Raw genomic sequence first — 23,114 nt, forward strand, 5'->3', positions numbered from 1 at the left:
CAGCCCTGGCAAAGACTCTTAAGCCAGGGTTTGACTAATTCTCTACTCTCCCAGGACTCCGGGGGCCAGGGCTGGACCCTGCGGTCTTGTTTCAGGATTGACCTCCAAGGGAAATTTGCCGGCAGAATCAGAGTCTGGGAATGTAACTGATTTGCTGATGGCTAATAAATCCTCATTGTGTCCTGAGCAGATCCTTTTATCCAACATGTTAACATAAGACATGCATCACTTTTCAGCATCATGATTGCTTGATCAACAGTTTTGAAGCAAATGCATGTGCGTTTATTAACATTTTCATTACTGTTTTATTTTACATCATGGGATTTCTGTAAAAGAAATACTGAAAAAAATGTTCAATGTTCCAAATCCTTGTTACACTATTTGTGTGCTCCAAGGGTTCTTGGTTCTATGCTCACCATCTCCCCAACTTGTCTTTATTCTTATGATCATTTGGATTGCTGTTGTGCCAGTCTCCTGGGGCTGGGCGCTGCACAAACACATAAGAAATACTCAGTCCCTGCCCAGAAGAACTTCCCATTTTGGTTTTGGATACTGCCTGTCTATAAACAAAGTTTTAAAACATTGTGTTATTTTCAAGGGAAATGCAAAAGCACTTCGCAGTTAACCAAAGGCAGTGCTTTGTCAATCCATCAGTTGCCTTATATCACTTCTGCCAATGAGCGTGTATCAGTGAGAATCATGGACCTCTCCTTAACTTATAGTGGCAGTCAAGATAACGAAATACCATTAGGCAACAGCTACAGACTTAAAACACAGAGCAGTCACAAAAAGAACATCTAGCCAGATCTTGAACTTGAGATGTAGTATCTTACTTTCCCCCACAAGCTCAAGTTCATGTGTGTGTCTGTGCATGTGGCAAATAAACCTGATCCGTAGACATCATTAAACCTGTGACTACGAATGGCCATGGCATTCTGTCTTTACGCACGCCTGAAGGGGACAGGTGACGTAGTGCAAAGTACTCACACCCTAGCTCTTCCCGTCTGGATTCTGAGCTTGGCTCAGGCCCCCAAATGAAAAATGAGTTGTGATTTCACCGTGGTTTCCATTTCTCCTCTTAACAAAACGCGCGGCACAGCTCAGTTTGGTTGGCAGTCCTGGCTCAAAGACTAGCATTGGGAGAAGGGGCTGCAGATAGCAGTAGCACCAGGGAGAGGAGCCCCAGTAAGAGATAGGAGCCCCATTGTGTGAGGCACCATGTAGATAAGGAAAGGAAAGGCAACTGCTGCTCCAGAGAGCTCCTTCGCCAGGATTATGACAAGACACAGCAGGTGGATAAAGAGACACATGGGGATGTGGGCAAGGTTACAGTAAAGACAGGTATGTTTGCGTGAATACATGGTCTCGTTGGCCATCATAGTCACAGCTGTCTGCCCGCCTGGACTGCGGCTCATTGGCAGAACTGCATCAAAGCCTAGGTCTGGAACGGCAGAGGATTCAGGTGCACTGGCAGTGTTGCGTGTGTCGGAAACTCCCATAGCAAACCAAGCCCAAAGCCGCTGCACACCCTGAACACCCTCAGGCTTACACAGAGCAACACACCAGAGCATATGTTCAGAGCACTTACGATTGTTTTATTATGGAGAAGAGAGCACGGCGAACATTTCAGCAGCATGCTTTCTTCCGAGCGGGTTTGCTAGCATCTCCTATCTGTAGTTAAATAACTATAAGTACTTGGAAAGCGTTTCTAGTTTGTTGCTCAATTTTCGCCCAAGGCCCTTTTTCCTTTGGCTACAGAGCAGTCCTTGGCTGAGTTTTCTTAGGGCTGCGTCGGTGTTTAATGCTCACATCAAGCAGCAGATTTTTGCCCCCCTAAGTCATAAAATCATAGAATCATTGAAATGTAGGACTGGAAGGGACCTCGAGAAGTCAAGTCCAGCCTCCTGTGCTAAGGCAGGGCCAAAGAAACCCAGACTCAGCCCTCGTCTAACCTATTCTTAAAAACTTGCCGTGACGGGAATTTTATAACCTCTCTTGGATGCCTATTCCAGAACTTAACTACCTTTATAGTTGGAAAGTTTTCCTAATACCTAACCTGAACCTGCAGATTAACATTACTTCTTATCCTGCCTTCTGTGGACATGGAGAACAACTGATCACCGTCTTCGTTAGAACAGCCCTTCACACGTTTGAAGACTGTCATCAGTTACCCCCTTCCCCGGTCTTCTTTTCTCAAGACTATTCTTAGTCTGCAAATGAATTTCCAGAGGTGGATGCCTGGCCACTGTGTTTATGTTCATTCAGAAGGATGGCACTGCACCTGTCCTTGTTATAGCTTGGTTTTGGGTTGGTGCTGTCAATCTCTCACTTTAACACACCAGTGCAGCCCAAACGAAACCCATCTGAGTAAACCCCATGCAGGGTGACGGCTTCCCCAGTACAGACACAGAGGCGATGTTATCCAGCCGACCTTTCCTCTCTTTCCGAAGTTAGAATCTGGAGTGGCCGGGGAGATGAGCCTTCCTGGGAGTGCCAGAGAGCCAGCAGTGTAGTTAGTGCAGGAGTATTTTCTCTAACGTCACCAGCTGTGGATTGCAGAGATGGGCTGAGGTTCACAGCCAGGCTTTCTCATTGATTAAGCTTGTGCCCATCAGAAGTCCTGTAACAGTCTCACGAGGAGTGACTGAAAGAGAGAAAGTATTCGTAGACAGACTGCTTGGCCAGGAAAATTACCAGCATACTGGGAGATAGGTGCCCCCCTCTGCAAATTAATGTACGGTATGACCGGTTGTCCTAGGAAGACTTTTAGTTAGAAGTCATCAGCTGAAATCCAGCCTAGCTCAGTAGGGTCTGAAAGCAATATCATTTTGTGCTTATTCGGTGACCTCGATGAAATTAGAATTGGGGTGTCAGTGAACAAGTTGCCATATGACACCAGCAATACCCCTAGCGCTCACCATGGAAGTGCTGGAAGAAAGGCAAACCTTAGAGCTGATCCCACCAGGTCAGTGGGAGGACCAGTGTAAGGGAATGTTCTGCGGTGCTCTCTGTCCAGGAGCTAGCAGAGCTCCGTGGAATTGCCACTACGGCACCTTGTGTTGGTACTAAAGCGGGGAACTTCAAAGGTGCCCAACTGCTATTAATAGGTCAACAAGAATTGAATTCCTCACTCCCGTAGGTGGCTTTGGGGAATCTCAGTCTAAATTTCTACTTGAAAACATAGAGCCAAGAAGGGAGACAGATTCCCTCTCTTTGTTCCATATTCCTCCTCCATCCATCTTCCTTGACACGGAGATGGCAAACACTTGGCCAGCCGGACTGAGAGGCTGTCTAGTGTCACTGCAGCCTATGGCTCTTCAGCCGAAATGTTGTTTTGTAATGTCGCACAGCAGCATCGCTCAGTGACTCACAGCAGACGCCCCTGGGCCTTCTATGGCAACAGCACACCACAGGGACTATTTTTATTCTTTCTCCAGCCACAGAAGCACAGCTCTGTCCCAAAAGACTGTGGTTCTGGATGTCTGGAGAACAGCCCCCCAACCCCCACCTTCGAATCAATAGGTTCTGTTCTTGAAAGGCAGCTCCAATATGCATTGTCAGATTCCACTCAGCTGAGGTCTTGCTAAGAGATTGGGTACATCAGGATAAATTGGAATGAAGGGAAATTTAAGGCTGGATATCTGGGGCAGGAGAGGGGAATCCTTAGGTTATTTTAGATTGTTGAATAGTCTCTGAAGGGATGCTGGCTGTGATTCAGCCTTATTCCACCGAGCACCTGAGATTAAAAAGTAGAGAGCAGTTCAGCATTAGCAAGGAAAGGGACTAGATGAAATGGAAACTCTGATTCCCTGTCTCTGATTTGTAACTGGTTGCTCTACTTGTCATTCTGTCCTTTCCCCATAGCCCGTGTCTGGCTCATCTGTTTCAATCAGAAGCTTTTCGGGACGGAGATTGTCTCGTACAGCACCCGGCACAGTGGGGCCCCAATCTTTGCTGGTCCTTAGGCACTACCATAATAAACGTGATTCATTATTATAAGGGTGGATAGTTAACCTGAGATACCCCTAGTGGTTTTAAGTAGAACTGGTCAAAAATATTCAGTTGAAAAACAAAGTTTTCTTCATGTTTTATGTACCATTTTCATTTTTTACTTATCAGTTTTCAGTTTGTTTTCTCTTGATGATTGTACCAGTTTGGATCAGACCAATTCACCACGCAGCAGGCTTCTACAAAAATCAGAAGCACACCCTAAATGAAAAGCGTCTATTTCAAAATTGAAAAAAAAATTTTTTTTGAGACATTTCCAAAACACGTGAATACAGTAATGTAGATAAAATAATTCCTTGCAAATATTTGGGGATCAGAAATGGAAAACCGGGCCCATTTTGAAACCCAGCAGAATGAAATCAGCTTTGAAAATTTCAGAGTTGTCATGAGTTAAGATCTGGAATTATAGAGTCTTTAGCTTTGTTGACCAACTCTAGTTTAATCCAAGCCTGCTTTTGCATTACCAGTTCCTGTTATAAAATACTGACATCTGTGACTAGTGTCAGACTAGATCACGTAGTTAGCTGGATAAGATCTCTTAGTCATGTGCCTGATGTGGATATTCCATTGTGAGAGCACTAACCTGCATATTCATTGCCTTACGGACCCTTCTGCATCCTGGCCTGAAATTAAGTCATTAACAAAAAATAATTAGTGCCAACAGTGTGAATTTAGTGCTGACAAAATCATGGTGTAAGTTGATCAAAATGCAAATGCGAGTGTATGTGATAAAATAGTGCAAGTCTCACTGATTTGGCATACGAGTGTGCAAAACAATTGTCACAACTGTTTTATCCTGTTAGCTGGCTTTCCTTCTACACCCTCTCCCCCACACTCTTGATGTGCAAGCTGTGCTTATTTTGCCTTGTCCATCCAATGCCAAGTCAGTGCAAGTTACACTACTTTAGCCCAACACCTGTTTTCTGATGTTATCCTCCTCCCCAGCTGAATTCGTCCAGAAGATTTCCACAGGACTTGCACCTGTTTGCACTAGGTATGAATTCGCCGTGTATAGGAGATATTGAGTGTAGACCTTGTATTAATGGCACTGAGGCCTTCTGTGTGCAGCTCCTGATGATGTTTCGCTGAGGCTGTGCCGGTCGGAGGCGTATGTGGCCCTGCAGCAGTATTCAGAGGCGCTGGAGGATTTGGAGGTGGTGTGCCGGAGTGAGCCAGAGGAGTGTGAGGTGAGTCAGTGCGTGGCTGGTGGGTTGGTTCTGCTACAAGAAGGTGGACGGGGCACCTGCTGTGGGCTACAAGGGCTCCTTGCAATGAAACGTGCTGCGAAATGTTGCGCTTGAGCTGTGGGACTGCAGCCATCTGCTCACAGGGACGGGGATTTTGTTCCTGGGGCTGTTAGAACTCTACGTGCTGGCGGGCTCTTCCTGCCCGCTTCTCCCAGAGGGCTTCATCTGGCCCCAGGCATCTCCCTGATTGTGTTTTGCCACACTTCTGCGAACCCCCCAACCTCCCTGGAGAGACTCAGAGCTGTTCAAAGGAGATGGGGAGGGGGGTCCTACAAATACTTAAGAGCAAAATTTGAATCTGTTATCGAACGTAAGCCATGCCAGGAGTGAACAGGATGCACCTAGCAACTTATCTGCTGGTGCCCTAGGATTTGGCTCTGGGACTCAGAACCCACTCAGATGTCAGCTGTTGGAGGGTCTTCTCCATGAAGCCTCTTCCCCCCTCCAGCTCCAGGGTGCTTTGCCTTTTTGCCAGCCTTCCTGAAATTCGTGGGCAGGTCAGCATCCCAGGAGTCTTAGGGCCTGATCCAATGCCTGTTATAAAAATTGAGAATCTTTCCATTGACTCTAATGGGCATTGGATCAGGCTTTAACTTGCTAGACCATCAAGCGCACGCGATTTGTTTTGTGCATCGCAGTGCTCCGTCACGATGCAACGACTCTGTCATCATGCAGTGAGGCAGCATTGTCATGTGATGCTGCCTTTGAGGACAAACGCTCAGAGATGGGAACCCTTCCCGCCTCCCTTCTCCTGGGAAATCAGATGGCGTTTTCCAAGGTGCATTTGGCAGGAAGTTCATCCCTTATATAGTTAGTGTTGTAAAGGCATATGGGGACCAGGCCATTGTTTGTTAATGCTGGCACAGCTGTTGTTCCCTTGTATGTTGCCGAGCAAAACAGAATTGTTTTCTCTATGGTGAGATCTCCTGTGGCTCACTAAGTGCTTTCTTCTTGGCATTCCTTCCACAGGCCAGGTACAACTGGGCATTTGCTAGACAAGCCCATTATAAAAGGAGCTGGATACATGGTTCCCTCCCGCCTCCAGTGCCCTGCTAGAGATTTCAGGCCAGACCTTGAAGGGGAAAGGCAGCTCGGTCTCCAGCCTGCGCGCTTAAACTGAGCTGGCTGATTATGCCAGACTGTGGGCCCATGTTTTCTTTATGACACAGGCTCCTGTTCACCACGGGTGGAGCTGACCTCGTTTTCTTTGGCCCTCGTTCAGCGTCTGGGAGCAAGGGAGTAGCATTGCACTTTGGATAATATGACAGTGACAAATGTTAACGCTGTTTGTTTTTTCTGAGCTCACTTGCCCAGGTTTTGGAGAGATCTGGTTTCTCTGTGTATGTTTGCACAGTGTGCGCTGGATTCCCTGTGGTGTTGTGGCCCCTTCATACTTTTCCAGCTACACAAGGGCAGCCAGATCTCCCCATGAGGGAATACGCTCAGCATAACTGGGTCCCCAGGGGAAGACCGGGCATGGCTGGCTCTGTGCTGGGTTCCCTTGCAGCCCGCTGTGTACCAGGGGCACATCAAGGGAAAAAGAGAGCCTGGCTGGAGTGAACTGGAGGTTTGGGGGCTGTGGGCAGCGGGGTGTGAATTACAGCAGCCTCAGGATTGCTCTAATTTACACTGGGGACTGAGCACAAAGGTGTCTTTGTCCCCTCCTTTCCTGCACTGAGCACTGCTTGGCTGGAGTGCACCATCTGGCGCTGTGTCTTTAATGGTGGCACTAATACAAACTATACAGAAAGATGAGAGGGTTTTTCTTTTCAGTGTCACAAATTCTCTTTGGAATCCAAAACTGCCAAATTTCCCCCAAATGCAAATATCTTACCCTCAGCTCAGCTCAATTTGGAGCCAGGTCCCGGCACTGCAGGGGAAATGCAGCAGCTACTAAGGGGTTTCTCCTAGCCTCCCTTGGCTTATAGTTTGGAAAACTTACATGGTGGCTGTTCCCTGTGTCCCTGGGGAATGTCTGGGAAAGGGACAGCTTTCAGAGGGTGACAAGAGTTTTAGATCCAGAGAGTGGATGGGAAAATGTGCTCATTATACAGAGGATCCAGCATTCAAATGCCACCACCTTGCCAGCAGCCCTGGTGCAGCTGGTTACCAAGCCAGGATCATGGTCCATTGCTAATTCTGAACTCACGCACTTGCTCTCTGTACCGTCATTGGGTGTGTCTTGCTTGGAAACACACTAACCAAATTAAGTGGCAAGTTGCAATTGAATGTAAACACTCCATGATGCTAATCAGGCCATCTGTCATATCTCATTAAGCCCAGCGCACCTAGATAACTCTATTGGGTTAAAAAAACCAAACCCAAAGTGAAGCACTCCAGGAGTGTCTGGCATCCTGTCAAAGGCAATCTCCATTCAAGCAAACTCATTGCTTGCATAGAACTCAGGTAATGAAGGCAAAGTTTCCAGCAGAGTGGAAGGGAGAGGTTGATTCCTGCTGGACTGGTGCATGGATTGTGGCGTGGGCTAGTGGGGACACAGCTTTGGGCTGCAGGCGGAGGGGTTTTCAGTATTACGATTATTTATTTGGGTTACTGTCTCCCCTCGGAGCTCCAGTCACGGGCTTGGACCTCACTGTGTTCGGCGCAACAAACGCAGAACACAGAGATGGTCCCTGCCCCAGAGAGCTTACAATCCACGTGTAAGTCAAGAGACGCCAGATGGATAGAGACAGATCGGGGAGTACAAGGAAACGAGGCGACATTGGTCAGCATGACAGGCAATGGTCTGAGCATGCCAGGGGCCTAACCGTTGTCAAGGTTTTTTTGTAGGCATCTTGGAAGAGGTGAGTTTGAAGGAGGGACTATAAGTGGGTTTGTGGATGTGTCTGGGGAGCTCCTCCCAAGTGCGAGGGGCAGCACGAGAGAAAGCACGGAGGTGCTTGTTTGAAAATTTCACAAGCGGGCGATGCAGGCTGGCATCATGGGCCGGATGGAGGCAGGAGTCTACCTTTCAGTACTGAATGAGAGAGAACGGGGCGGGTGGGGCTAGACATGAAGGGCCTTAAAAGCGAAGCCAGGCAGCTTATGTTTGGTGCAACAGAGGAGGGGAGCCAGTGGAAGGATGCAAAGAGAGGGGTGAGGCGGTCAAAGGGATGGGCCAGGAGGAAAATGTTCTTTGCAGCAGCATTCTGAATAGAGCTGAACAGGGCAAGGTTGCATTTGTCAGAGCCGGCGAGAAGGATTGTGCAGTACTGAGAGGCAGGAGGAGGAGAGCCTGCATGACAGTTTCAGGTGTGTGGATGGGTAGCAAAGGCTGGATCTTAGACCTATGTCAGAGCAGTCTGTTCCTTAGTGGAAGGAATGGGAAATTGGGAAGACTTACTGCTGCTTTGCTAAGGATTTTCCAACTTCTCAGCATACAGTTTAATTTGATTTGCTTTTGCTATGTTGCATTTTGGAATAAAAGCCCCTTCCGTGCCTTAAGCAGCCTTTATGGACATCTGTTTCCTTTGTTGGCGTGTCTGCTGATAAAGCACAGGAAGGGTAAGCATGGGGAGCAGGGTAAATAGATCAAGATGTGAGTTATGAGAAAACCTGACTGAAGGTGTAACGGTTCGTCTGCAGAGTTTGAAACTGGATCCATTAGCACCACAGAACAAACACTAGCACATGAGCTTAAGGAGTAAAGTTATGAGCCGACAGCAGTAGTAGGTTGCTGTCCTATAGAAAACCACCCACATCACGCAATACCCATTTTGGCAGTGTGTGAAAAACATTCTATACTGCTCAGCAGGACTAGCCGCCCTCTTGTCTTTTCCATTTCTAATTTCTGTGATTCTCGGAAGCAGGAGCAGTACAGAGTTCACATTTCACCACATGCGGCTCTCTAGAACATTCGTGGGATTCATAGTTCAACTCATAGGGCTTCTTAGAGGGAAGCCTTGGTGGCCATTTGGGTTTTTTTTACGGGGTTCGGCAAGGTCTGAGTTGGTGGGAAAATTTGTGTTAGTGCTGCCTGATGTGCTGATACAATGAGGACTTGCGTTTCTAGGGCTGCCAAGCTAATGCCTTTCGGGCATGAGGTTCCCTTTAAAAGAAAACAACCAGCTGGTGACTAATCCGGATGGCTCTGTCCTATTTGCTTTGCTCCTCTGCAGGGCTATTTCAGGAAAGGGAAGGTGCTGCTGGAGTTGGGCGAGAAGTCCGAAGCCTTGCTGCAGTTCCACCACTGCCTTACACTGAATCCCAGCTTCCCTGCTGCTCAGCACCAGGTGGAAAAGGTGAACGTGCCCCGGGGCCTTTCAGCCAAGAGCCAGGCTCCACGTTAACCCTGTTCATTTCCCCCGGAGGTAGAAATCTGGGCATGGATTTCAGTGCCCTTGAATTAGGCAGTAAAATAAAGCCGCGAGACGTTCCTTTCCTCCCGGAGACTGGGCAGCTTGCTCCGCTGAGTTGCTAACCCTGCCAGCATGGGAGTGAGGACTAGCCTGTTCCCTCCCCCTCACCTTCCCCAGGCAAAAGCCTTTCAGTTTTCCTGTCCAGAAAACTGCCTCTCGAGCTGCATCGCCAAGTCTCTTGCCTTGGCAGTGCTTAGCTGAGGCACTGCACCCAGGCTGGTTAAGAAAGAGCAGTCTAGCCAGCCCGGCGTGTGGGGGATCTCAGTGCAGATCCTGTTTGGCCGGCGTCCCTCCCATTACAGAAATCACCATGACCTTCAGCACCGACTGCTACCCCCGGCAGCCTCCGTGGGCACAGAGATGTTTCCTCTGTCTGAGTCCGGGGTGAGGAACATTGTTGTGGGTGGGGCAGTTTGCACTGCGCCTGCCCGTGTTGTATCAGTGTTGTTGGCAAAATCCCCACAGCTGTTAATCACCACTGCCATATTCGCTCTCTTCTCCCCCCGTTTCTTCCCAGCTCACTGCACTGCCCGGGCATTCATGTGGCAATGGGTAGGACTGGTGTGTCCGTGCAGCAGGAAAAAGCAGGATTCTGCCCAGAGGTTTTGAAGAAGAGAAATTGGGCTTGGATCTTCAGCTCTACCCTGTCCTGTAGCCATCAGGCCTGGCTGGAGTTTGGTCCTGCCTAGCCTCTAGACTATACAGGGTTGGGGCGGGGGAAGTTGAGGGCTTAGACTCTTCCACCCCTGATCTAGAAGCCACATTGCACCTTACGGTTTGCTTCCCCTGCCCAAAAAATGTAATGCGACTCCTCTGCCTCCAGATCCTCACACAGGATGACTCCCCACTGCCAGGCACGGTCGTGGAGCTACTGAATGCTGCCAGCCTGGACTTTAAAAGCTCCAGCTCAGGAAAGGAAGGAACAGGCCCTCTGCTAAGTCCCTCTTCCGGAGGAGAGTACGGGCAGGTGAGGGGGCTGTTGGGCCTGCTGTGGTTATGCATTCAGGAGCAAAGATCAGGTGAAGATAGTCACACAGAGGTGTGTGTGTGTGTGTGTAACCAAGAGTGCTGTCGTGTGCACAATGTCTTTCACTGGGATTGGGAAGGTGGTGAAAGAAAGACTGTGGGAGTTGCAGCTAGCAGAGACTCAGCACTGCAAAGGGGTGAACAGGGTGGGTTGGACACAGGGAAAGCGATACCCCCCCATCTCATGAAGGGATTGGGCAGGGATGAGAACTCCCCCATTTTCCATATATTCCCCCCCACACACCCCGGCCGTGTTTTTGGTAAGCAAAATATTTCCAAACTGATTTCAGGCAACAAAAGATGCGACAGCAAATTTGGGTTGTGTCAGCAATTTCCCCTCCCCAAGTTTTATTCTTTGAGGAAAAAAAAGAGGGGTGGGATTTTTTGATGAATAGCTTTACGTGAGGAAAAATTCAGGCCAGCTCCTAGTGTTACTTTACCCTCTCTGGGAGACCCTGCCAGTTGAGGAGGGACGAGGAGATGCGGGAGTGTGGGTTCAAACACACCCAAGGAGTGGGCGGAGCTTGGAGAGAGTCGCCCCGTGTTTTGAGCACAACACTGGCCATCCTCTGCATGCAGGATAGGTGCCCAGGTTGGATAACAAGGGGACAGCATTTTTGTTCTCCTCTGGTGTGTGTGTGTTGAAAATCCTCCCATCCCCAGCATGTGTGGAAAATCCTACCCCTTGTGACTCAGTAGCGCAGACGTGTCTATGGGGAATGCACCGGAGGCAGGGATATCAGGCTTGACTTTCTATTTTTTTGTGATCTAGGATCCAGAGAGAGAGATGGAGGATGGGAAGGCGGAAGCTTTGTCTGAACTTAGCCAGTTGGAGCCTCGAAGTCCCCAGGAGCCTGCCTGGTGGCCGAGGAGAAGGAAAGACTCAGGGACTTCGGCAGAGAGGCAAGAGGAGAGATCATTAGGTAGGTGGCCTCGCAGATACCTGAAAGCCCATCTAAATGCTGTGAGTGTGTATGTCACCCCATCCTCCATTGCAGGGCAAGTTTGCAGCCTTTCTATTGGCGCTGGGACCCAGGGTGGATGGGTCTTAATATTCATGGAGAACGGAAGAGTCTCAGTGGTTGTGGAAACCCAACATTTCCTAACGAGGCCTTGTCAGTCTCCTCTAGAGTGTGTCCCCTCACCAAGCTGTGGAGAGGAGTCTACTCCAGGGACTTCTGACTGTATGTGGTCAAACTCCACCCTAGAGTCACATGCTGCAATCCCCTCCTCGTAGGAAGTATAGAGGAGAAGGCCATGACCTGAGCTGGACGGTGTCTACCCCTGCCACCCGGTCTTGTAGGCCGGGGGCGCTGGCTGGTATTTGGATTCAGGTTGGATGTACAGCATCATGTGGTTGTGAATTCCATCCCATCCCATTTGCACTGTGAATTCCTGTCTCCTAGCGCATGTGCATGAGCTCCCCACACCCAGCATTTAGCAGGGTGGTTTCCCGGTGCATGCTCTCACTTCGAATGGCAGCTGCTCATGCCGGCTCCAGTTACAGTGTGTCTTAAAAGACAAGTGCAGCTACTTTGCTCTCAAACCAGAAGCCCAGGGAAGTCTGTGGAAATCTTCCCAATGTCTTCCAGGGGCTTTGGATCAGGCCCTCCATTCCGGAGTGAGAAACGCTTCCCGTCCCAGACACACTGGAGGAAAATGTTTTTCCAGAGTACGAACTTAGCCTCAGCATTCGGCATGACGGCTGCTGCGATACGTACACGCAATTAGATAACGCGACCTAGCCCTTTGGCGTTTCCTCTTCAAAGCATTGTCCGGGTAGTAACGACTTACACCTCACACCACCCGTGGGGGGAGGAGGATTAGTTTCATTCTCCAAATGGGCAGACAGACCTAGAGGGAAGAAATGACTCACTCCGGCCGTGCAGTGACTCAGTGGCAGGGCAGAAATTATTGCTCCTGGTTTTACGCTTGCTTCACTAGACTTGAGAGCCACGCCATGCTGCCTGCTAAAATGTTCCATTTGAAATCTACCCGGCTGAAACCCTGTGGCTGTCTGCTGCCGGAGGGCAGATGAGGTGATCCTAGAGGTTCCTTCTGTCCTAAATCTATGAAAACCCCCAAACGCTTCTCAGAGGGCATCACTCATTCCTCTGCTCCTTCTGCTCCTAGGTATTGGGGAGGAAACAGCAGCAGACACAACAACAGCAAAATCTAGCCATCACCATGAGCCAGAGCTTAGGGACCTGCTGAGTGTGTCTGACCTGGAGTGCTCCCTCTGCATACGGTGAGTCACCAAAGGGCTTTTGCAGTGACAGATAAACACCGAGTGGGGGCAGATCTTTTGCTCACATCTTGCTGCTAAATTTTGCATGCCAAAGCACAGGCAAAGCTAAACGAGTGACGCACGATAAAGCACGCAGGACATGGATAACAATGTGTGGTTGGTCCCTTTGATATCGATAACAGAGTCTGTTACCACCGGCTCATGAGTCAGCGTTCCTAGTGCACTCTGTGTCATTCACTGTAATGAAAACAGTAGGCTTCTGTAGGCTCGGAAGTGAGGAGCACCTTCTCTAACTGGGGACCATTGGGCATAAACTCCAGGGCTGGAATAGCAGGGGGCAATGCAAGTCTAACCAGAGGTGCATTGGCAGAGCTGTGTGTGCAGAGGGGAGGAAACTGGTACAGAAGACAGCATGCAACCAGATTGGCGTGTTGGATAATATAAAGCAGGGAATGGGCTGGGGCCATGTGACTGAGTGAGCTGATAGTGAAACCAAGTGAAACTTGCCAAAGGGTGTGTTAAAATTAACTCTTGAGTACCTGGAACTGTTACACAGCTGTCCTCCTCGCCTCTCCTGAACGGTGGTCTTGGGTTTTGCCAGCTCGTGTGCACGCAACAAGAGGACAAAGATCTGCACATTGCAGCCTGGCCCTGAGGCTGCTCTTAATCCTTTCCCTGCTTCTAGTAGCTACATGGGGGTTCAGAGCAGTTCAGAGGACTGTTTTTTGAGGAGGGGAATGAGGGATGTACAAGTGTCCAGAAGCCCAAACAGTAACGGAGAGAGAAACCAGGAGAGAAGTGTTAGCTCAGTGGTTGGCGGTTCTATTGGGCAGCACGTCCTGGCCCATTAACATCTTCTTCGAGCAGCAGAGACTCTCTGCTCTATGTCCCTCTTTGGTCCCTACTTTCTTGCTGGCCCATGACCTCCCTCCCTTCCCTGCACTCCTGGGTTTGTCCCAAGTAATCTGTTATTCTCCATGTCTGGGTGGACCCTCCCCGCTTCTGGGGGAAGGCTGTTGGGGCCATTTGGTGGGTCCCTGCTGCCAGCTATGGAAAGTCACATCAGCCAGTCATTAGCGCTCTGCTGGGCAAGGAGATCCCTGGGAACGCTCTGGAGGCAGCACGCTTGGCCTTCATCGGTTCTGGTGGGATGGAGCTTCTTACACTGCCTAACGCTGACCGCCCCAGTTGCCTCCAGAGAAAACCCCTGCCCTACCTCTAGGCAGGTGCAGTGAGAAGACAGCGTCAGGTGGGCTCACCAGGACTCCAGCAGGGATGGAAACAGCGCTCACACCTGGAGCAGAATGCTGTGGGGCTGACCTCCAAGGTTTTAGTGGTTTAACTCCATCGATCAGAGCCCAGGCTGCTGATCAGGGGCGAGTGATTTATACTTCTGATTAAGCCATAAGCCGGCATCACAGACAGGCTTCAAACAGGAGCATTCAGATAACTAAGCAGCAGGCCAAGGTCGGCGTGTTCCCTCCCAAACGGCTGGCCTCTCCCAGCAGTGAGAAAGGAGATCTGGGACATGGCTCGTCCCTGCAAGAAGGAGAAGTGGTACATGTGAGGCAGCCATGGTCACATGCTGCCTTTTGTCCGGTTTGGGTCTGACTGTGCAGTGGCTCGGTGGAGCTACCCTTAACGCCCACCACCAGGGATGGGAGGAGAACTAGGCCTTGTGTTTGGATATGTTGGCCAGCAGCAGACAGGACCTGAGCAAACAGCTCTGCCAGGGCTCCTCAGTCCTGACCTTAAACCTGCTGCTCCCTCCTCGGGCCTCTGTTCAGCGGAGACCAACGGCCGCACTGCGCTTGTCCCTGAGCCATGCCCCCGACTTCAGCTCAGCCTCTGAACCCAGGAGCGGTGGCTTGAAGCGCTAATCCTTCTGGACGACCCAGCCCTGGTCTGCAGCTCGAGGGCTGGTTATTTTTTAAGCCTGAGTTCCCTCGATTAAAAACAACAATGCGACTAATCCATTAGGGCAGACATCAGTTCGACGAGAGGAAATGGTCTGTGCGAGCCAAGATGCTGCACGGAGCTCGGGCCTCCTGGCAGATTGACTGTCAAGTGCTGACAAGTTCTGGGAATAACAGGCTGGGCTGGCTGCTCCTGGCGAAGGGGAGACGGCCACTGAGATGAAAGTGGAGATGTTCAGTGATGTTATTTAATGCGAATGTGAGGCTCTGGGGCAAAGTCATTGAGCGTGATGGGGTCAGTTGTCTTCCAGGCACTGGTCGTACTCAGCTGCATGTTTCCTCTACAGTCAATTGCCTGCTAGGAGGCTGCTAGGGGCGTGAGCACCGGGTGCAGGAGAGCTGGCTTGCATTGTAGGATGGAGGTGCTGGGCAGGTGTCAGAGGGTGAATTCTCTGTGTCTATGGTAATTCTATGGCTCTGTTTTCCATAGCGCCTGACTGCTTCACCCTCTGACAGCTGTGTATCCTCCCAGCACCCCGTGAGGGGAGGGTAAGGGCTTTTAGTCCTGTTTTAGAGATGGGCAGCTGAGGCTGACAGTGAATCTGTGCTTCCCCTGGTTCAGCTCCTTCCTTCATGGACCATGGAGAGAACGGGATTGTCTGCATTGCCTTCAGCATGCCCCTAACAGTGTGCTAATGACTGTAGTCTAATCTCATGCTTCAGGGCTTCAGCCAATCACTTGCAGGGGTCAGGAAGGAATCCCCACCCTCAACATACACTTTGAATCTTCCCCCCCCACAACTTCCTCTGAAGCATCAGAGATGAGCCACAGCTAGAGACATGATACTGGCCGGGGTGGAGCGGTGCTCTGAGCTGGTACAGAGAATTGTCTATCTTAGATGCCTGGCTCGTGGGTCTTGCTCGTATGCTCAGGGTTTAACGGGTCGCCATCGTCCGGGTCAGGAGGGAGTCTGCCCCCGCTGGCTGGCTGGGGCCTTGGGAGCTTTTCACCTTCCTCTGCAACATGAGGCTGGTTCCCCTGCTGGGATCATGAAGCTCTGTCTCATCTACTCAGTGCCCTGCCGTTGCAGGGCATCAGTGGGATCTCTGTCTCGCTTCTACTTGGTACTTGTGGCACTCAGCAGTTTAGTCTCCTGAGGACTGAAATGCTTTCGTTTCAGTGAAATCACTGGGCTCGACATGGGGGATTTGGGGGCAAGTTAATGGCCTGTGACACAGGGGCGGTCAGACTAGATCTAATGGTCCCTTCTGGGTTTATATGACTCTGTGACTCACCCAAGAGGCCAATGGCAGGGCAGTACTTGAACCCAGGTGTCTGCTAGTGCTCTAATCAGTGGCCATCCTTCTTCTCTAGCTCTGAGAGCCCCCCTCCCTCCCCCAGCAGTGAGAGTAATTCATAGAACAACCTAACGAGCAGATCCCCAGTAAAGTGCGTGTCCCCTTTCCGGGGTGTAAGCACGGCAACACAGTCTCCTCTCCTGCTGGCTCCAGCCTCTGCCAGGTCCCCAGTAAAGCCGCTCAAGGTGTGCATTTGCGAGCCTCCCACGCGCCCTTTGCACTGGCTGCCCAGAGAGCAGACGCGTTTTGCTGGAATATGAAACTTTAACTAGACTGGGACCCAGCTACCTGGGGGGTCTGCTTTCCGCTGCTTTCCTTCCTGGGCTTTCACCTCTTCTAACTCCACGCACCCCTCTTCCACCCTCCTTCCTTTGCTTTGCTCACCCTTGTGCCTGTTGTTCCGCAGGATGTTCTATGAGCCAGTGACCACGCCCTGCGGCCACACCTTCTGCAAGGAGTGCCTGGAGCGCAGTCTGGACCACAGACCCAACTGTCCACTCTGCAAACAGAGCCTGAGGGAGGTAAGAGGCAGCCTCTGGGGACTCTGTGGGTTGGAGCACTGCTGTTAGCACGCTCCAGCTGGGAAAGAGGTTGGACTGGAAGGGGGTGCACCCCTCGCAATGGCAATATCGGCCAAGCTAGGAGGGTGTAAGACTAGGACTGTGCTGTACATTGGCAAGCAGTGTTCTCTGCCAGATGGAGTACTGGGTCTGCCTATGTACGTGTGATCATATCGTACTTTTTCACACAACATGCAATTAGACTGTGGAACTCATCACCACAAGACTAGTGGAGGCCAAGAATTTAGCTAGATTCACAGAGGAACTGCACATTTATATGCATCTAGGGTTATAATAGTGAAGGCTAACAAAAATGGAAGGGGATTAAAACCTCATGCCTCAGGGATTAAGGGAATCTCTATCTAACAAGGATTAAGAGGAGACCATCATGAAGCAAATTATCTCAGGGGTTTCTTGCACTTTCCTCTGAAGCATCTGATATTGGCCACTCTCAGAGACAGGATACTAGACTAAATGGACCATAGGTCTGGTCCACTCTGCCAATTCCTTTCCTATAACATGTAATCCTATTACACCTGTGGGAAACCCTCCTGTAGCTGGAATGGGAGGGGCCCGCGTCACTGGGAGAAGATTTTGGGCTCTCTCCTTGCCATTCTTTGATCTGAAATGGCCTTTGGCTCCATGAGGGGTGGGGATAGTTCCCAGCCTCAGCTGGGCCCCTGGACTTCCCTGGATGGTTTTCTCCAAGGTTGTACTTCTTTCTCTTTCTCTTTCTTCCAGTATTTGAAGGCTGGGAAGTACAACCCCACCGTGCTGCTGGTGGAGATCATGGCGGCCACCTTTCCCTCGCAGCTGGCAGACAGGAAGCGGGTGCATGAGGCTGAGATGGCAGAGCTCTCAAAGTAAACAAAGAACGTCCTCAATATGTGTGCGTGTGCGGGGGGCGGGGGGGGGGACGGGGCGGGAGAGCGAGTGTATGTCCATGTACCGTTATGTGGGCAGGGGAGACCTTCAGTCTCAAAGGGGCTTTCAGAGAACAGAGAGGATCCCACTGAGAAGCTGCTGCCTGGTGGGTTGGTGGGGTTCTCGCCACTGGGCCGCCATAGCAGGTCAGCTGGACTGCTTCATTGGCAGAGTTATACCCCCCTGGATAATCTGAGGCAATGATCTGCTATTCTGCGAGGCCAGAGCATTGTTTCCTCATGTTTCCTCTTGGCGGAATGCAAGATTTGTGAGAACGGCCAGGTCCTGCTAAATATAAGTCGAGTCCTTGAGACTGGTGAGACTCGGTGTCCTCCGCTTTTCCATGTGCTGCTCTTGCCACATCTGCACGGAAAAGGGGCAAAGTTTCAAAGTGACTGAGAATTTCTTTCCTGTCATCCCCTTCCCTGCAGCCTGACCAAGAACATCCCCATCTTCGTGTGCACCATGTCTTTCCCGGGCATCTCGTGCCCGCTGCACGTCTTCGAACCTCGCTACCGTCTCATGATGCGGAGGTGCCAGGAGACCGGCACGAAGATGTTTGGCATGTGTATGTATGAGAATGGGAAGAGGTGAGCGACAGACCAAGGCACCAACTGCAGCTGTGTTCTCATCCCTCCATCTGTAACTCCCTCCTCCTGCTACCCACCCTTCATCCTCTCAGACCTATCGACTACCCCATCTTTTGCTGTAGCCGTGTCCATTCCCATGTCTTTGTCTTCCAAAATAGTAGCTGTCAGACTAGAGGCCCTGTGACGTCCACGAGGGGCCACTGTCAATGCTGGAAGAAAGATGGTCCAGTGGTTAGGGCCAGTTGCAGAATATCGGTTGGAAACCCTGTTAGGAGAATGACCCCACAGTGAAGGGAGTTTAGAGGGTGGGGAAAGGAAGCCCCACAGATCCTCCAAGAGCCGCCTCTCTAGTTTCTTTCAGAGCAGCACTGACAGGCTCCAAAAGTTAAAACCCCTCCCCACTGGTGGGAAGATTGTGGGCTGCCCACCTGGGTTACAAGGGTCAGAGATGCTCAGGGCTCCAGCAATGATGTGGAAGAGCCCTGAGTAAAATATATCCATAGTCATCGGTAGCATAGCTTGGACATAATTAGGTGTCCTGGACACTGGAGGAATCACTCCCTTGCAGATGTATCTGGCTTAGTGGAGGGTATTACAGATTGACAGGGATCTTCTCTGTGCGTGGGGCCTTCATCCAGCCAGTTACTGGGGCTTTTTCTTCTTTTTGTGGAAAGATGCTCTCGCATTGCTCTCATGCCTATGCTCCCCTGCCCCCACTCCCCTCTCATCCGCCCCAGTTTCGCAGACTACGGCTGCATGTTGGAGATTCAGCACATAGAGTTCTTGGCCGATGGGCGATCCCTGGTGGACACGATAGGAAGGCGTCGGTTCCGGGTGCTGAGACGGGGACACAGAGACGGTTATAACACTGCTGATATTGAGTACCTGGAGGACGAGAAGGTGAGAGCAGCCTGTGGAGGGCTGTTGTATAAATACACAGCAGGGGCAGTAGCAGTCATTCTGCAGGGCAAACCACCGGTTGAAATGGGACAATCCCAGAATGGTGAATTCTGGCGCATGGGAATGTTCTTTCCAGGCGCGTTTCTGGGGCTCAGAATGTCCGTTCACTCCAGCCATCTGCTGCCGGCTTTATAATCGCTGCTTCCCAGGCTTAGAGCGTGCTGGGGTTTCCAAGAATGGACTTCAGCCATTCACCCACGTTGGCCTCCTTGCACCCAACACCTAACTGGCTGCCCCCCACCTCTGTGCTGCAGGCCAGGTTCGTCATGGAGGGTATCCCTTCCCCCTGCTGGCCGTATAGCTCACCAGTGGCACCGGTGGTGGTGAACGAGGAACTAGTGCTGTGCACTGGTGAGCATGGGATCTGCCCCCTCCACGGGTGAGCTGACCCAGGCCAACTTCTGCTTTTTGAGGAGCCATTAAATGGACACAGTGCTGTGGGGGTGGGTGGCTGGAATGACAGCAGTATCATGCTGGGTGGGCGCTGCCTGCTGCAGAGAGGAACGTCACCAGTACTCACGATGCTCCTGCATGTACTATGTTACTGAACCAGTTTATCTGTTCAATATCTTCATTAATGATCTGGAGGATGGCGTGGACTGCACCCTCAGCAAGTTTGCAGATGACACTCAACTGGGAGGAGTTGTAGATACGCTGGAGGGTAGGGATAGGATACAGAGGGACCTAGACAAATTAGAGGATTGGGCCAAAAGAAACCTGATGAGGTTCAACAAGGGCAAGTGCAGAGTCCTGCACTTAGGACAGAAGAATTCCATGCACTGCTACAGACTAAGGACCGAATGGCTGGGCAGCAGTTCTGCAGAAAAGGACCTAGGGGTTAGAGTGGACGAGAAGCTGGATATGAGCCGACAGTGTGCCCTTGTTGCCAAGAAGGCTAATGGCATTTTGGGCTGTATGAGTAGGGGCATTGCCAGCAGATCGAGGGACGTGATCATTCCCCTCTATTCGACATTGGTGAGGCCTCATCTGGAGTACTGTGTCCAGTTTTGGGCCCCACACTACAAGAAGAATGTGGAAAAATTGGAAAGAGTCCAGCAGAGGTCAGCCAAAATGCTTAGGGGGCTGGAGCACATGACTTATGAGGAGAGGCTGAGGGAACTGGGATTGTTTAGTCTGCAGAAGAGAAGAATGGGGGTGGATTTGATAGCTACTTTCAAGTACCTGAAAGGGGGTTCCAAAGAGGATGGATCTCGACTGTTCTCAGTGGTACCAGATGACAGAGCAAGGAGTAATGGTCTCAAGTTGCAGTTGGGGAGGTTTAGGTTGGATATTAGGAAAAACTTTTTCACTAGGAGGGTGGTGAAGCACTGGAATGGGTTATCTAGGGAGGTGGTGGAATCTCCATCCTTAGAGATTTTTATGGCCCGGCTTGACAAAGCCCTGGCTGGGATGATTTAGTTGGGAATTGGTCCTGCTTTGAGCAGGGGGTTGGACTAGATGACCTCCTGAGGTCCCTTCCAACTCTGATATTCTATGATTCTATCTAAAATCCCTGTATTGCTTTCTTCTCTTCTCCTGTCTTCACCACTCTTACACTCTCTCCTTCCAACTCCATCCCCCTGATCTCTCACCCCCTCCCCTGTGTGCTCCCCTTCACTCATCCTTCCACACTGCGTTCTTCTCCCCGCTGGCCAGGTGGAAGGGGAAGAGCTGGCTGAGCTGCAGCATCTGCACGAATGCACATACCAGCAGGCGCAGAAGTTTTGTGAACACAGGGATGCTGCCGTGAGGCAGATTCTGATGCACCGCGGACCCCTGCCTGAGAAGGAAGAGGACATCCAGGTAATGAGGGAGTTGCTGGCTGGGTGCCTACCGGAGGCTGCCTTCTTAGAAATACACATATAGATTCCACAGCTGCAATGGCCAGAAAGGGTCATCGTGAATCTCTAATCTCAGCTCCTGCATCACCGGGAGCCCCGTGATAGAAGTAGAGCCTACATTTAGAGAGACATCCAGTCTTGCTCTCCAAGCGGAAGAGGATCTGCTATGTCCCTTGAGGAGCTGGTGCAGTGGTTAATTACCCTCACTGTTAAAAATTTGCATCAGATTTCCAGCTTGAATGTAGCTGACTTCAACTTGCAGCCATTGGATCCCAAGATGCCTCTGTCTGCTAGATTAAAGACCTCTCATAGCAGAGATATTCCTGTCTAGGCACTTAGAGACGTCATGAAATCGCTCCTGGCTGAGCTCCTTTAGTCTCTCATTGTGAGGTGTTCTCCCAAACTTGAATCACTCTTACAGATCGACTCTGAATCCTCTCTCATTTTTCAAAAGCTAACCGGCACCAAGCGGAAGTCTGCCATTACAAAATAAAAGGGACGGGGGCCCAGGGCAGGCGCAGCAGAGGGCGCTGCAGGCTGAGAGTGAGGTGCATTCGGGGAGCCCAGGGCAGGAGCAGCAGGGATTTCTGCAGGTCACACCATCCTACATTAGCAGAGCTGGAGGGAGCGGAGTTTGCACTCCACGTTACTGACCAAAAATACTTGGGTGGCCCTTTTCTGCCCAAATGTTTGTGGTAAAAGTGCCAGGAGTCCCAATTGGGGATCAAAGCTCCATTGCGCTAGGTGCTGCAGCTTGTCCCTGCCCCAAAGAGCAATTTATTACTCTCTCCTTGTTAAAACAAGAACAGGTTTGAGAATAGTGAGATAGTCACAAGGGAAACTCAGGTCCTCTGCATGCCAAGATGAATTGCTCGGGGAACCTACTATGGTCTCATGGCTAAACCCTGCAAGGGGTCTGAGCTGGAGTGCGGGCGGGGGGGAAGGGGGAGATCCTTTCAGTGGATATATCTCAATCCCAGGTGCACGACCATGAGTTTTCACTGTTCTGGTGAATATATCAACTGTAAGACCCATTTGCCTGGTTTTAGAGTATACGCTGCGGGACGAACCATTCCCCACAAAGCTCTTGCTGTTTGGTGGGGACCCTAGAGGTGACAAATAAGTCAATGTGTCCTGCCTCGTCTAGTTTTTGCTCCTATTGCTCTTTAGAGAGGATTTTCCTTGCCCGGCATCATTTTTAGTGCTGGTTTGTGACCCTCAGCTATCTAACAGTTGGCCCACAGATATTTTTAAACTGTTCCTGGAATCAAAATAAAAAAAGTAAATATTTGTGGCTCCTTCAAGGAAATGGCATCTCTGGCTAGGGACGAGGTGCCCAAAGGGCTGGATCCGACCCGCTTGTCACATGCTTCTGATGGATTCAGACTCTGCAGAACACAAACTTTCCTTTTCTTAAGCAAGTACATTTCTACTGGCTGCAAAGATTCTCTTCTGAACGTGGCTGGCCCTTACACTGCCTTAGACAGCCTGAAGCTAGAGGCAGGCCCTGTCCTCATTCCCCTGAGTGGGGTGTGTGCTCTTAAACCTGGTTACATCGGAAAGAGTGTTTTTTCAGATTACTTAGGTGCCCAACCGCGCACCTAAATGGCATGAATAGGTGCTGCAGTGCTGCATTCAAATCCAGGAGCTTCATGTGCAGATGGCCAAACAAAGGGCAAACATAGGGTCCTAAAGATACCCTGGGTAAGGCTTTCCCCACTGAGAACTGCTATAGGCAACACTCTCCTTTCTGCAAAAGCCACTGGACACTGCTATGGAGTAGCCCCAGTGAGGCTGTGTGGGTATTACAGAGGAGAGGATCTGCCCCCCTGCTCAGCAAAGCAAGGAGCTATCTGAAGACCTAGAAAGTGGTGTTTTGAGTAAGGAATTGCCGTGTTTGCAGCCCCTTTTCTGTCCATAACTGCACTCTGGGGCACCATGTGGTATATCTGTCTGAGTCTTTCAGTTCTGGAGCCTGGATTCTGTTCTGCAATGAGCCTGGCCCTTGATCGGTAACTAAGATGTCCAGGCGGACACCTGACTAACAATGGTCTGACGGGGTGATCATGCCAACCAT

General features: G+C 50.6%; 1 protein-coding gene across 1 annotated transcript in view; it reads left to right on the forward strand.

Annotated features, from left to right (window-relative positions):
• LOC120370491 (LON peptidase N-terminal domain and RING finger protein 1-like) overlaps window positions 1-23,114 on the forward strand; it is a 28,445-nt gene that overhangs the window by 1,694 nt on the left and 3,637 nt on the right. Inside the window, exons 2-11 of the mRNA XM_039485293.1 lie at window positions 5,077-5,195; window positions 9,374-9,496; window positions 10,437-10,580; window positions 11,412-11,562; window positions 12,773-12,887; window positions 16,569-16,683; window positions 17,464-17,585; window positions 18,078-18,236; window positions 18,974-19,136; window positions 20,853-20,999. Coding sequence (XP_039341227.1) covers window positions 5,077-5,195; window positions 9,374-9,496; window positions 10,437-10,580; window positions 11,412-11,562; window positions 12,773-12,887; window positions 16,569-16,683; window positions 17,464-17,585; window positions 18,078-18,236; window positions 18,974-19,136; window positions 20,853-20,999 — 1,358 coding nt within the window. The remainder of the gene's footprint in view (window positions 1-5,076; window positions 5,196-9,373; window positions 9,497-10,436; window positions 10,581-11,411; window positions 11,563-12,772; window positions 12,888-16,568; window positions 16,684-17,463; window positions 17,586-18,077; window positions 18,237-18,973; window positions 19,137-20,852; window positions 21,000-23,114) is intronic.

The sequence above is a fragment of the Mauremys reevesii genome, linkage group 8, assembly GCF_016161935.1.
Source record: "Mauremys reevesii isolate NIE-2019 linkage group 8, ASM1616193v1, whole genome shotgun sequence".
Classification (NCBI taxonomy): Eukaryota; Metazoa; Chordata; order Testudines; family Geoemydidae; genus Mauremys; species Mauremys reevesii.